Source organism: Vanacampus margaritifer, chromosome 5 (genome assembly GCF_051991255.1).
Source record: "Vanacampus margaritifer isolate UIUO_Vmar chromosome 5, RoL_Vmar_1.0, whole genome shotgun sequence".
Taxonomy (NCBI): domain Eukaryota; kingdom Metazoa; phylum Chordata; class Actinopteri; order Syngnathiformes; family Syngnathidae; genus Vanacampus; species Vanacampus margaritifer.
In genome coordinates this window covers 12768237-12783282 of record NC_135436.1, presented here as the reverse complement: position 1 = coordinate 12783282, position 15046 = coordinate 12768237, and the positions used below count along the sequence as shown (strand labels likewise).

Here is a 15046-nt window from a genome sequence, read left to right as displayed (position 1 = left end):
CCTTCACCGGAGGTACATCTGTCGCACTTAACGCAGGTTTTCAAGCGCCTCGATTCGCATGGCCTAATCGTCAATCCGGCTAAGTGTCAATTCGGTCTTACTGAGATTGATTTTTTGGGACACTGTATATCGGCGCAGGGTGCAGTTCCCTTGCCTGCCAAGGTACAGGCAGTGATTGATTTCCCCCGCCCAGCCTCGGTTAAGGCGCTGCAGGAGTTCTTGGGCATGGTTAATTTTTATAACCGCTTTCTTCCGCGTGCAGCCCACCTCCTGCAGCCTCTTTACAGGGCCTTGGGGAACAAGAAGGCTAAAGACCCCCTCGAGTGGTCTCCGCAACGAGCACAGGCGTTTCAGCAAGCGAAGGACGCCCTCGCGGGCACGGCCCTCCTCGTACATCCGATCTCCACTGCGCAGGTGGCCTTGACTACAGATGCGTCCGATATAGCTGTAGGGGGAGTGGTTGAGCAGCTCGTGGCGAATGTGTGGCAGCCCCTTGCGTTTTTCAGTCGTAAGTTGCGGGATAACGAACGCAAGTATAGCGTTTTTGACAGGGAGTTGCTGGCGCTGTATCTCGCAACGCGACATTTTCGTTTCCTCCTTGAAGGGCGCCGTTTCACGGCTTATGTGGATCATAGGCCGCTTACGTTTGCGATGTCAAAGGTTACTGAACCGTGGTCGGCCCGCCAGCAGCGCCACTTGGCGGCCATTTCCGAATTCACGACAGACGTTCGGCATGTGGCCGGTAAGTGTAACCCTGTGGCTGATTGTTTATCGTGCGCGATTGTGTGTCCGGTCCAGCTCGGGGTTAATTTTTCCGAGATGGCTGCGGAACAGTCCGACGACCCTGACATCCGCAACCTCAGGGAGGCAGGTACGGCTCTTAGACTGGAAGAGGTGGTGTTGCGTGAAGGCGATCCCGCTCTCCTCTGCGATATGTCCACAGGCCGCCCTCGGCCTGTGGTTCCTTTGGGATGGCGTCGCAAAATGTTTGACTCTATCCACTCCCTCTCACACCCTGGCGTCCGGGCGTCGGTCAAGCTGGTTGGTACCAAGTTTGTCTGGCCTGGACTGCGAAGGGATGTCAGGGAGTGGGCGGCGGCGTGCGTGGCTTGTCAGCGTGCCAAAATTCACCGGCACACCAGGGCGGACCTCGAACCTTTTCCGATTCCTGCTAGGCGTTTCGACCACGTACACGTTGATCTGGTAGGCCCCCTCCCTCCGTCGCAGGGTTTTACGCATCTGCTCACTATGGTGGATCGGACCACAAGGTGGCCGGAAGCTGTTCCCCTGTCCTCCACAACTTCGGTGGACGTAGCCCGCGCGTTCCTGTCGTCGTGGGTCTCGCGTTTTGGCACGCCGTCTGATATCACCTCGGATAGGGGGCCCCAGTTTGTGTCTGGACTTTGGTCTGCCTTAGCGGAGTCCTTGGGTGTGCGGGTACACCGCACTACTGTCTACCACCCACAGGCTAACGGGTTGTGTGAACGTTTTCACCGGTCGCTTGAAGCCGCGCTGCGGGCTGCGCTTTCCGACGGTAACTGGGTCGATCGTCTTCCTTGGGTTTTGCTCGGGTTGCGTTCGGCTCCGAAAGAGGATCTTAACGCCGCCCCGGCTGAGTTGGTGTTCGGTCAGCCTCTTCGCGTCCCGGGTGAATTTCTGCCCGAAGGTCCCGACGCGCGGCCCTTTCTATCGTGGATGCCCTTGACTCCTGCACCGGTTCACCACTGTGTTCCTAAGGTTTTTGTACCGTCGACACTCATGTCTGCCCGTTTTGTTTTTGTGCGCCACGATGCCCACCGGTCGCCCCTCATGCCACCGTATGACGGCCCGTTTCGGGTGCTTGAGCATGGGGTTAAATATTTTGTGCTTGATAAGGGTGGGCGTAGGGAGTCGGTTTCGTTGGATAGGCTCAAACCAGCTCATTTGGTTGTAGGCGAGGTGCCGTTGCCTGCTCGGGTCCCTCGCCGTGGTCGTCCTCCGAAGCCCCCAGCCTCGTTTCCGCACGATGATGTTGAGTGTTCTCCTGCTGCCTTTTCGACTGTCCCCCCTGCTCAACAGGTTTCACCTGCTCCGCTGGGAGATGGACTGCGTAGTCGATGTGGTAGGCTGGTGAAGCCCCCTGTGAGGTTTTCTGTTTGAGTGCTCTTCTGGGTGTTCGGGGGGGGGGGCCTGTGTGGTGGACTTTAGGACCATGCCTCTCACCCAGCAGGCATACAGCAGGGGGCGTGTTGATTGAAATGTTTGTTGGCGCGATATTCGCCATTCTGTTGTTGGCAGTGTTAAATAAAGACGTGTTTACCAGTCAGTCGTGTATGCTCCTTACTGCTGCCACAAAGTTAACTATTTTGGCACCTTTCTGTTGGAGCCAACAGCAAAAACGGCACCCAAAGAGTGGAGCTGGACGCATTATGTTCATTGATTGGTTGAGAAAAAAACAACAGCAATAGAAGTGAACCTAAAATGTGCCTTCTAACAGATAAAAGTTATTCTTTTAAAACAGACGCATGCCAAAAAAAGATCAATGAAATGATGGATGACAGATCCTCCATTGCTATCCTATATTTACTTTGTTGCATTGCTCTCTCTTTGTTTAAGTCACAAGCAAGCCTCAAGTCATAACCTTCAAGTCTTAAGCAAGCAGCCACCTACGAAACGAACCGCAGCAGTCGAAACCAATGGTTCGGACCGTCTTTGTGAAGCATCATTACGTTACATAGCTGTACTTACATGTTGAAAATCCTGTCGTTTTTACTGGTCCCAAACCAGTCTTTGTATTGCCAGCTAAACTGTAATGTAACTGTGACCTGACAAATTAGCTTACCTGTCTTATTCGGTTTCCAACTGATGAATGATATTGTCGTTGTTTTATGTCTTCATTCTGCGAGTTATAAAGCATGCATTTTGCCATTCTATTTTTTGCCACCTTCAATGACCAAATAATCCGTCAATTCAAATCTAACTTTGGAGCTGCTCCCGGCGTTGGTGTTTACTGTAGGTAGCCACTTCACACTAGCAAGTGCGGAACAATGCTAACTAGGTTGCCAGGTTGGAGCAAAAACAACAACCTCACTAAAAATGCAAACTGTCTTAAAAAAGCATATTTCCCACTATTAACAAGATGTCTTGTCAAGTCATGTAGTTCAAATCAAAGTCAAGTCGAGTCTTTTGGATACTGATAGGGGAGGCAAATATTTTCCTCTGCGTGTTGGTTTTCTTTCGGGTAGTGAGAATGTTGGTTATCCGAATACAGGCTGGAGATCGATGAACAGTTATTTCGAAGCTTTTATTTCTACAGAATATTCCGGGCACAAGTGAGTTCCAGACAATGGCTGCAGCCTCTCACAAGTGTGAAGATTATAGAGGACTTACAACATTCTTATACTATCTTGAAGGGCGGTACCACAAAGCCCCCAGCAAACAGCCCACCCGGAGTTCACCGGACATGAGATTAAGACTTTAAAGACATCATTCAAACACATTGACTTAAACCACAGAAAATGGCCCATTGTTGTGGAAATAGAGGAGGCTTTTCAGACATGACCGCACCTGGAGCTATCATTCAAACACATTGACTTTCAAAGACAGACAATGGCCCATTGTTGTGGAATAGAGGAGGTTTTTCAGACATGCCGGCACCTGGCAGAAATTGCGATAACACTCACAAAGATACATCCGCAAAATAAAGCTCTACTGAGGAAATAAGGAAATTAAAACAGTTATGACTAAATCTGGGCAGAAGACCCTCTTCAATATCAAGTCAAAATCAAGTCTTTCCCCAGTTTTTACCAAGCAAGTCACAAGTCCTAAAAAATGGTAACGCAAGTTTGACTCGAGTCAATTCATGTGACTCAAGTCCCCATGTCTGGGGTAGGCCTACAATGGAGCCTGGAAATATAGTTGAGCCCGGGTTTATACAACCACCAATTCCACATCGCTACCTGTACTGGACAGCGAGCTTGTAAAAAGCTGGAGAAAAGCTGGTCAATGTGTAAGCGGCTTGTGATGTCACACTAAGTATGCTGGTAACACAGCTATCACCATTCCATCTACACACCTCATTATGGAAATACAAGCCGGTTTAATGTTCCGCGCCATTCCATGCTTGGCGAGCTAAATTGAATTATACTGTGAGACGGTGACAGTGAAAAAAGAGAGCTGGATGAAAAACCTCAATGGAAAGAGCTTGATGAGATCATCGGGTCATTTCCCGACTTTCTCTTGAGATAACCCATCAGTCTTTACTGTGTTTTTTAAGGCCAGACAGACTCTGCTTCGGATCAAGCCACTCTTCTCTTCATCACCATATTTGTGCATCCTCTCCGTCATTCTTTAAATGTTGCCCACTTTTACTTTTCCACTGCTTCTGCCAACTTGGTTATTTACACAGGAGAGCACAGCTGAAGATTCATCTTTGAGAAATGTCTTTTCTCTCCTCTCCGCATCATTCAAATTGGGCTACTCTCATATCACCTTGCTGCTTCTCTCCAACAGACTGCTGTTAATAACATCCCAGAAAGCCTGTTGAAGCAGCGATTCACCACGTAAATAAAGTAATGTGCTTGCATATATCTGATCATTGTCAATAAATGAGTTTGATCAGAAATAGTATATCAGTGCAGAGTGGAAATAGATTCCTTGATTTCAAAGTAGGCTTACGGTAATTGATATTAAAAAAATAATAATAATAATTAAAAAGCCCTGTAGATCTATTTTTTTTACATAATGCAGTTTCCCCACTGTTCAGTTGGAAAAAGAGTTTGATATCACTGGAAATGACAATGATTTTGATTAGATATTCTTCCTCTTTTCTTGCCTGTTTTCTTTTTGCCATTGTTTCAGCTAACATTAGGGCTCTTTTTAAAAAATCGACAGCGGGCGTGCCCAAAGTGACTATAGGTGTTATGCTAAATGTTTTTTAAAGTTTGCTGTCTAATGTTTTAACATTGTCAATGTATGTTCTTTTAGTACATTTTGTAACCTACTTTTGTTTTGTTGCCTTGCCTTGCCTTGTTTGGCATGATCAACCCTAATAACTAACACAGAACCACAATAGGTTTAGTTCTAAATGAGACAAAATTTTTATGGTAGGCTGCTCGTGCCTAGTAAGGTAAAAAATAACTTGTGCATTAACTTTACACAGATTAATTTCAGTTGTTTACATGATAGTTGATACTGCGTTAAAATTCTGCCCATAAAAACACTCCAAAATATATATATTTTTTAAATATTTTGAATATTGAAAATAATCTGAAAAGAAAAGGAAAAAACTGCAAATGTGCAAATCTGCAGGAGTTTTTATACAGTGACACTCAGCTCCAAAGTGAGTCACATTATGCCATTTTATGAAAAAAAATAAGTAGTACTAGTTATCAGTCTTTGCACCTGTTTCCATCAATAATCTTAAAACATACAGTTCCTTGAAAAAGTATTCATACCCCTTGAACTTTTTTTTTTGCACTTTGCCACCTTACAACCACAAACGTGAATGTTTTTATTGAGATTCTACTGTATATAATTAGATTGATTTGATTGATTAAAGTGCATTAATTTCCTCCAATAGGACTCATCTGTGAGGTTTACTTGGCTTACATGTTAACAACAGTTACAGGTGGAAATAATTGTTTCCTTTTTTGGTTCCTGTTAGACATTATTAACATTTTAATTCTTTATTTTATATATTAACCATGTTGAAATGTTTTATAGATGTGAAGTAGGTAAAATTGTGTTTGAACTCAGTATAATTTGACCTTAAACTAAGCTGGTACACATTCTTTGGTCTAGAAGTTCCTTCTCAGTGTTCTGTGCGAAAACACATTCTTTCGTGAGAGAGAGCGCACACTCCCACAAGTTCTCTTGTTTGTGAGATTTTGTTATGGGAAGAAGTATGAGAAGTGCCCTGAAAGTATATTTTGTCTAAAAAGAATGAACACAGGTGCAACTGAGAATTCTGTTTTTGTAATCTGTTTTCGTCTCTTATATACTGTAACATATTTACTTATTCATGAGAGGAGGAGAAGGGGCGTTTACTTTCAAAACTCGATTCTTTAAAAGCTGGATTCCCCAAGGGAGGGGGCACATTGGGCACTCTTTAATTCCACCTTTTTACGTGATGTAAATTGTTGCCGGTGACCGGAGAATTCTCTGTTTAATAAATCATCCTTGCAAGGTGTTTTTTCTTACAAGAAATCTGTCTTCAAATTTTTGGAACACGCAAAAGAGGACAAATAATTAGCCTCTTTCATTCCTCATTGTTACTTCTCAGTTTATACATCTTTCTGGACTGTGCGGCCAATGTAGTTTCGACAAATACGAGCACTCTGGTTGAGCTGTGAACTGATGTTGAATTTACTGTATTCCTTCTATGATGCCATTGTATTTACAGTGCGTATACACCTATCTGCTGTGATACTCAGCAACCTGCTCCACACTCTTTGTAAAAACGGGTGTGCAAAAGGGACCAAACTGTGCCAATGTGAATTTGTAGGCCTACTGCTTGCTAGAAATGTGGCTACACTCAATAAATAGTTCTGTTTTAAACAAGAAGCTCTTACTTTGAAAAGGGATATTTATAGATTAAATGTAAACAGAGGAAGAGAGGAACAGAGAAGGGGGAAGTGTTTTGTTCTGCTTTACTACCTGTCTTCCTGCCTCATCTCACCTTGCTCTGATCTGACATCAGACTTAGCAGGATGACTACAGAGATTTAGAATCTGAGAGTATTTTTTCAGTGCGCGTCCACGTATGCGCGCGTGTGTTTAAATGGCCTATTTTCGCTATTATCGCTTGTGATTTTCGTGTCGGTTTGAGTAGTGCTTTTGACCTATGGGAAGCCTGCATAGTGACGGAGATTGCAAAATACAGTACACCCAGGAAATGTTGCTTCCCTACAAAGAAACAAAAAAAGAGTCATATACATAAACACAGAAAAATAACTCATAATTTTTATTTTTATCCTGCGCCGATATCCTGCACAGATTCCAGCGAGTTTGTTATTCTTCTAAAAAGGAATTACTTCCATTGGAATTGGAGTGTACATGTACAAGTTTTCTAAATTTGAGTTTTTAAAAAAATCGCAATAATCAGTTTATAGATTCGTATCGGGATTCATCGAATCGAATCGTGACCTATGAATCGTAATATGAATCGAATCGCCAGGTACTGGGCAATTCACACCCCTAGAAGATACCAAAAGAAAGAAGTTGGTCAGTTATTTAGGGTTCATTAAATACAAGTCAATTCTACATAACTACTGTTTCCTTATTTTGTCTTTGCTAACAAGAATGTACATTATGTTAATCAGTGATTCAGCATACGTTTTGAAAAACCACCACTCACCGCACAAGGTTGAAAAATAATGCATGTCTTTGGATATCTTAGAAGTACTGTAATTAACAATAAGCCATATACAAATGAAGAGCTTGTTTCCAAACTGCAACAAAAGCCAGTTTTAAAAGATGGATTTTGCCATTCTCTTCTTTTAAGCTCTTTATTATTTGCTGTGTCAAGTATGTGCCAAGCCACAATATAACATTGCTATTCACGTCTTTTCTTTCTCATTTACCCTATATATTCCAGGGATTTGAATGTTATCATAAGAAGTTTTTAATTTTGCAGTCTAGAATATTCCGCATGTAAATGTGAGTGTGAATGGATCTTTGTCTACTGCATATATGCCCTTTGATTGATTCACAACCACTTTATGGTGTAGTCCGTCTTTTGTCCAAAGTCAGCTGGGAAAAGCTCCAGCTCCCCGCTACTTTGAAGAGGATAAGCGCAATAGATAACAGATGGATGGCTTTTCAGCATTTTGGAGGAAAAAAAAAGGCTCTTCCCAGTGCAAAAGAATGAGCATTTCAATTCGATCATTACAGTAAAACTGACAGCATAATATTCATGTAGCAATGTTTGTATTGTGGTTTTGAATAACTGGCTCTCTCAAGTAGCTAATTGTGGTAACTAAAATATTAGCTACAACTCTTAATATGCCCCCCAATACATTGATTGGATTTGGAGCACTTTGCTTAGTATTTTTGCTTCAAAGAAAGTTCCATATTGTTGTGGATGTTCATGTTGTAAACTATACAGTATGTAGGAAAGTGCGTATGGTACCTTGAGACTGATGCATGCACTCAAAACCTATCCTGCAGAGAATCTCTTATATAATGACACTGAGTGTTAGTGCATTTGTTTAAAAAAAAAAAAAAAAGACACCACTCACATGTGTGCTGGTAAATGTAACTCACTCACACAGAGTTATAGTTGATCTCTTTCCTCAAGGCCAAACTGAAGTGGTCCTTTTGAAACAATAAGTGAAAACATGTTTTTAAATCATTAGGATTGTACTTGCAATATTGTCATTTCGCCCCTTAAATGTACTCCCACATGCTACAGCATGTGCTTTGTGTCACCCACTCACAATTGGTGGAAAGATGAATATCAGGTTTAGAGTTGTGGGTGCAATGTTGCTGCAACATGCATGCACTGCATTATCACCAAACTAGCAATAAAGCCATCTGTCCAATACATTTAGGATTCAGACAACTCGCACAACTTCAAACAAACCTGCTTAGTAGGTTTTAACCTACTAAATGCACGTCAACGTTCACTATGGTAGTAGCAGTGTTTTAAAAAGATACAAGGAAAAAGACCAAGAGCGCGACGAAATATGGCTACAAGTGCCCTAATCCCAACAATGATCAGCACTACCTGCAATTATCGAGCTGCTAGATGAAGTGTTGCGATGCCACCTGCACCACCTTTTTAAATCTCCACTGGCTCCAGCGCGTGCACAAAACACGCCCAACAGCCGCCACAAATAAAGAATCAGGCCTATGTACAGAATATTAAATAGATGTGTTTTTAAAAGGCTGCTCCGGCTCTCACCTGCTCGTTGGCCGTCAGCTCTTTCTCCAGCTGCCGGTTTTTGTTGTGCCACACCAGATAGTGGACAGGATAGCGACTCTTCTCCGGAGTTTTCTTAGCAGAAATCATCCTCGTTCATAGTTTGTCTCCTCTTCCGTCTTCACTGTGGATGGTGAGGATACTTTTGTTAGTGACGCTCGCTATACAATGATGCTAATCATCATGTCGCTGTCGTCCGGAGTCTCGCCCTGCGTTTTGGTTCGTAGAACCCGGCTGATAACGCGGTTGCTTCGGTCGTGCGTTTATTTCTTAAGCACCCGCTTGGTCGCCTCTTTCTCCCTCCCCTGCCTACTCCACAAACACATGTCTCCTCCTCTCTCTGCTCTCCTCTCTCCTCCCAATCCGCCCGCTGACTGAGATGCGCTGACAAACTGCAAGCAAAATGTGCTCATACTCAGCCAATACACTCTGAGGGATGCCGTGATAGAACTTATGTCTCAAAATAGGAATAATGAGCAAACACTCAAATGGAATTGCTCCGATGAGTCCGATCCAAGCCAAAGAAAAAGGCAGAGGAAGTTAGTAGCTCGTATGTTATATATATGGTAGCATCAAGCAGGAGTGCACGCTTCATTTGGATGCATACATGCACATCCTTATGATTCGTTTATTTTATTCGAGGCCAAATACTTCTCTCTAAAATGCATTTATTTTAAAGCACATAAAAAAACAGGGTTGAGCAAAGTGCTATGCATTTCATAAAAGCAATGGCAATTGCGCCAATATAAGATAAAGACAATAAAACATATAATATAGACCAATAAAATATTGAAAACACAACAACAAATACATTACAAAGATGACATGATAATAACAATGGTAGGCTAATAATATTTTCATACAGCTTTTACTTTGGAGGTTCAGGGAGTGTAAAGCCTATCCCTGTGACTATAAGTGAAAGGCTGACTTTCACCAAACTGGTTGCCACTTACTGACTTGGAAATGAAACTGAATCCACACTGGTGCACAGAAACCAGTTGAATTAACCAGTACACAATCAGTAATTTAAGACTAACCACTAAAAACAATGAATTAGGAGCTATAATTTTATATGCAGTACAGGTGGCCTGTGTGTTTTGTTTCTGCCTCATGGTCCTGGGTTGGACTTTTTACTCCACTCAGGTATAGGCTTCACACGCTCCAAAAAACATGCACGTTAGGTTAATTGAAGACTCTTAATTGACCATAGGTGCCAAAGTGAGTGGCCATTTGAACTGTCTAGCTAAATCTTTGTGGGCATTGTACAATAATATGCAGTCCCTTGGAGGTTTTGTCAGCTTCAGCTATACGATGGACCCCCTAGAAGGAGAAGCAACAAGGGTTAAATGGGTGTAGGATTTAATGCTCGAATAGAAATAGGAAGGAACCCCCAGATATCATGCAAATCTAATCCATAAAGAAACCGTGAGCTAGGATAGGTTATCAGTACCAGTCTTTTCAGACACTGAATAACTTGACTGCTTGGTTTTCTGGCAACATTGCACATTATTGACTTTCTGTCCATGATCTTGCCTTTGATCCTCTTGCAGCAAAAAAAATAAAATAAAAAATTTAAATATTAATAATTAACAATTATTTTTTTTAAATAATAATAAAATAAAAAATATGTATAATAATAAAATAATAAAATTAAAATAAATGAAAAAAAACAAAAAATTATAAAAAATTAAAAATTAAAATAAATTAAAAATAAATAAATAAATAAAAAGTCAATATTTTGGAACTGAAACAAAACAAGTTTCCCTTGGCTGATTTTGAATCAGTTGAGAAAATTGTGGCACTCGTGTGACCTTTAAGGAGCAGCAACAAAAATAAGTCAATATTTTTGATGCCCTACAGCATGAGTATGAATTGCTTTGAATTGAACAGCGACATACTGTATATCACAGATCTATTTTGCTCAGACGTATATGGCACGTAGCACAGTAAATAAAGCCCTAATGAAAAAGCATTACTTCAGGTCAATTGTCACCTGTAGGATAAATGTCCTTATTTAGTTTGCCTCTTTAAGGGACATTTTATTGACACTTATTTATATGTAATATTGAATGAGGCAATTAGAAAATGGGTCAGTTGTAGTTTACAAGTACTGGTTTGTTTCTCTTCAGTGGTGGCAAATAAAGCATAAACACTTCCTTAATGTACTTAAGGGGAAGTAAAGTGAAAATGTTTCTTTCCAACAATATGTCATATGCACTCCCACTAGTCGAAACACAACATTCTGATTAATATTGCATTTGTAGAATATGAAATAAGTGGCAAAACCCACTCTTTTTTTATCCATCTCAGGGGGCTGCCATTTTGCCATTTCCTTTTGACAGGGCTCAGTTGATTGGCAGACCGGGGTGGTGGTTCCCCTTTTTAAGAAGGGGGACCGGAGGGTGTGTTCCAACTTTAGAGGGATCACACTCCTCAGCCTCCCAGGTAAGGTCTATTCAGGGGTGCTGGAGAGGAGTGTCCATCGGGAAGTCGAATCTGGGATTCAGGAGGAAAGGTGTGGTTTTTGTCCCGGCCGTGGAACAGTGGACCAGCTCTACACCCTCGGCAGGGTCCTTGAGGGTGCGTGGGAGTTCGCCAAACCAGTCCACATGTGCTTTGTGGACTTGGAGAAGGCGTTTGACTGTGTCCCTCGGGGAGTCCTGTGGGGGGTGCTTCGGGAGTATTGGGTACTAAGCCCCCTGATACGGGCTATTCGGTCCCCGTACGACCGATGTCAGAGATTTACCGGTCGATCTACGTTCCTGCCCTCACCTATGGTCACGAGCTGTGGGTCGGGACCGAAAGAACAAGATCCCGGATACAAGCGGCCGAAATGAGTTTCCTTCGCAGGGTAGCCGGGCTCTCCCTTAGAGATAGGGTGAGAAGGTCGGTCATCCGGGAGGGACTCAGCGTCGAGCCGCTACTCCTCCGCGTTGAGAGGAACCAGTTGAGGTGGCTCGGGCATCTGGTTCGGATGCCTCCTGGACGCCTCCCTGGGGAGGTGTTCCAGACACGTCCTACCGGCGGGAGGCCCCAGGGACGACCCAGGACACGCTGGAGAGACTACGTCTCTCGGCTGGCCTGGGAACGCCTTGGGATCCAGTCGGAGGAGCTGGCTGAAGTGGCTGGGGAGAGGGAAGTCTGAGCTTCCCTGCTAAAGCTGCTGCCCCCGCGACCCGACCCCGGATAAGCGGAATTGAAGACGGAACGGAACGGAAAGGGCTCAGTTGACAAATGACACTTGACCAAACCCAGAAAACAGGTGAGCCGTGATGGTCGTTGCCAACACTGGCGTAGTGCTGCCAAGCGGTTAAAATTATTTAACTAATTAATCACACAAATGTCCGTAATTAATCACAATTAATCAAATGTTTCTACTTCTATTTCTACTATTTTCTACAAAGCTTGTAATGTATTTACTTGAGTAAAATCTTGGAATTAATGTAATATCATTAAATAAATAAAAATATTTTACAGGCATCTTTCTTATATTCTTCTCATACAGAAACAATTCTCAAAACTTCTCGCTCACAGGTTTAGTTCTGCCCACGAGCACCACACTATAGCAGCGTTAATTTGCGAGGCTACAGTGTTGGTAATCTGAGCAGGGTATTTTGCTAGGAGATTATACAGCAAATGTGTACAAATAATATAAACTGCCTATAGTTTTATTTCAGTTTTTTTCATTTCCCTTAGGCCTTCGATATGGCTTTGGCCTGAGCATAAAATATGGCTTTTGTTCTGAGCATAAAAAGAGCAAATGGGTGTATTTTTAGTGAACGACAATAAGCAATTAGGCAAATAAATGCCAGACCAGAAATATACCAGGCTGATTGCAATCTGAAAACAAAAAACAAGCAACTCTGGGTGTTGCTATCTTAAGTTAATTTAGCACTTCATGTTATTCAATTTACAACATTATTGAACAACAATGGACAACACATAATGATATATTTTTTCTCAGTATGAGTAGGCACATGATGCAAATCAATAAGAGGGAGACTATTTTGACAAAACAATGTTTTTTTCTTTCTTTCCAGGGTTTGTTTGTACATTTAGGCTTTTAATGTGTAGAAGTGGAATCAGTATTGCTTTGTTTTCCCAGTTATTATATATATATATTTTTAATTCATTTATAATTTTTTTACGGCAGGTAGGTTGCAGCGGGTGTTGGGTGTGTGCCATGTGGCAGCCAGGTAGAGAGCTGCCGTCTCTCGGCGAGATGCTGCCATTGCAGCTACAGACATGAACTAACTGCGGAAAGCGCTCTCCACAGCCACAATAGAATTAACCACGTTATGTTTTCGCAAATGCGATATAGAATAAGTTATTTTGCCAATGTATGTAGCGAATGAACCGGCGGAGCGTACGGGAAATTTTAACTGTCAGTGTCAGCCGACGGCCGGGAAAACCTCTCGCCCCAGCCGGCTTCCGGGGATTGAGGGTCCGCATCGGTTGACGGCAGACGTCGCTCTTGTGGCTCGGGGGGAAAAGGGCGAACTAGCACATCATCGCCGACATCCACCTCTCGATTTCAGACATTTCCGAGATGTCAAGAAAGCTACAGCGGACGGAGATCTGCGCCGACTGCAGTGCGCCAGGTAAAGAATCAAAACACACGGGAAATGGTTACCCGGTTGGATCGGCACGATACTTCAGGAGAGCGACACGTTTGGGTGAAGGTGGCCGAGGCTGGGCGCCCTTTCTGCGGCTGGGCAGAGCAGGAAAACGGCCAGTGTTTCGAAGCGTCGCTGAGGCCTCAAATATTGAGCGAAAATAGGCGTGTTTTTAAAAGCGTTATGTCGTTAGCTCATAGAAGCTAACCATTGTTGCAACCTAGAAGACTGACTTGTATGTTTATTTGGCAAGGTCGTATGCGAGGAGAGCGTAAGCGTATGTTGTGCTGTGGATGATGTACGCGGATATCGCCTTTGTGCCGAAGAGGTTTGTTTTGATTTTGTAGTCTTACACATATTAGCATAGCATAGCTAGTAAACTGGCGAATTTCACCGTTTATGCAACCAGTTTAATTAAATACCATGCTTGCGTTCAGAAAACAATTAAAAGTTGTTCATTCTGCCGTGTTAGGAGTTTATTTGGAATTTGGAACATTTGATTGTAGTGTTAACTTGTCAATCGCTTCATGGTTGTAGTTGCTAGTTGAGCTAACGCAGTAGCCAAGCTCGCTAGCTAACTTTGGCTAAATGACAAGTTTTCCCATAGATGTTAGTTTATACGGCAACTGTCAAATATGTGAAAGAGTAATTGTCAGTTTGTTATAGTTATTGGTAAATATATATTTTTGAGATCGATTTACGGCACTTTAAACACATCTTGAAAATTGCATTATTTGCCTTTATTTGTTATGTCTGGAAGAAAAGTGTGTGTGTGGGGGGCAAACAGCTACATTTATTTGCTTTCCTCTCTGTATATTTGAGTGCTCACATCCTCTCGTTTAGTTCGGACTGCGGCTCATATTTATTGGTGCTTGTGTGTATTGTGTTGCCCGCATTCATTCATGTGTACATGCATCACAACAGCTGCTCTTTCCCTGCTGATGTATTTGATTGCAGTGTGTGTGTATTCAAAGCTGTCAAAACAGCTTTATGGCCCTACTACTCAGTGCATGCTAGCTACACTTTGCTACTTTAAAAAGAAAAAGAAAAAAGTTTTACTTACCTCAGCATGTTACAGCTCTCCATCCCAATGAACTAACAAGCACTTTTGAAAATTAGTTAAATGAATGCAACATAAAGTGTAATTCATGTTGATCATGATAGGAAATGTATATATATTTTTTTAAAGCACTTGTTCCTCTTTTTAATTGCAGTAAATCTTTAACTGAAAATCAGTTTGAGCCTAGGCCATATATATAAAACAGTCAAATAGAAACAAAATTTCCCAAGTGTATCTTCTCATGCAACGTGATACATATTCTAATCTTATGCTGCTGCTTAAACAAGTTCATTGTGCCGCTTTTTGTAACCTCAAAATGTCATAATTACTTGAATTTTATATATGTGAAAAACGCTTGTGGGTCATAAATATAAAACATTCAAATGACAAAAGAATGGTAATAACTTAGTGTACTGACATGAAAATGAGTGAGTATTCTTAAAACAATATTCTTAAGTAAATATACTTA

At 42.3% G+C, this 15046-nt stretch overlaps 2 protein-coding genes across 4 annotated transcripts in view; one reads left to right on the top strand and one right to left on the bottom strand.

The window, feature by feature from the left end:
* The window catches only part of ankrd13b (ankyrin repeat domain 13B), a 48577-nt gene extending 39315 nt beyond the window's left edge, over positions 1–9262 (bottom strand). The window contains exon 1 of the mRNA XM_077566551.1: positions 8884–9262. Coding sequence (XP_077422677.1) covers positions 8884–8991 — 108 coding nt within the window. The 5' untranslated portion in view covers positions 8992–9262. The remainder of the gene's footprint in view (positions 1–8883) is intronic.
* Positions 9263–13088: 3826 nt separating this feature from the next.
* Positions 13089–15046, top strand: part of git1 (G protein-coupled receptor kinase interacting ArfGAP 1) — a 33268-nt gene continuing 31310 nt past the window's right edge. For all 3 annotated transcript variants that reach the window (XM_077565991.1, XM_077565992.1, XM_077565990.1), the window contains exon 1: positions 13089–13502. In XM_077565991.1, coding sequence (XP_077422117.1) covers positions 13451–13502 — 52 coding nt within the window. In that variant the 5' untranslated portion in view covers positions 13089–13450. The remainder of the gene's footprint in view (positions 13503–15046) is intronic.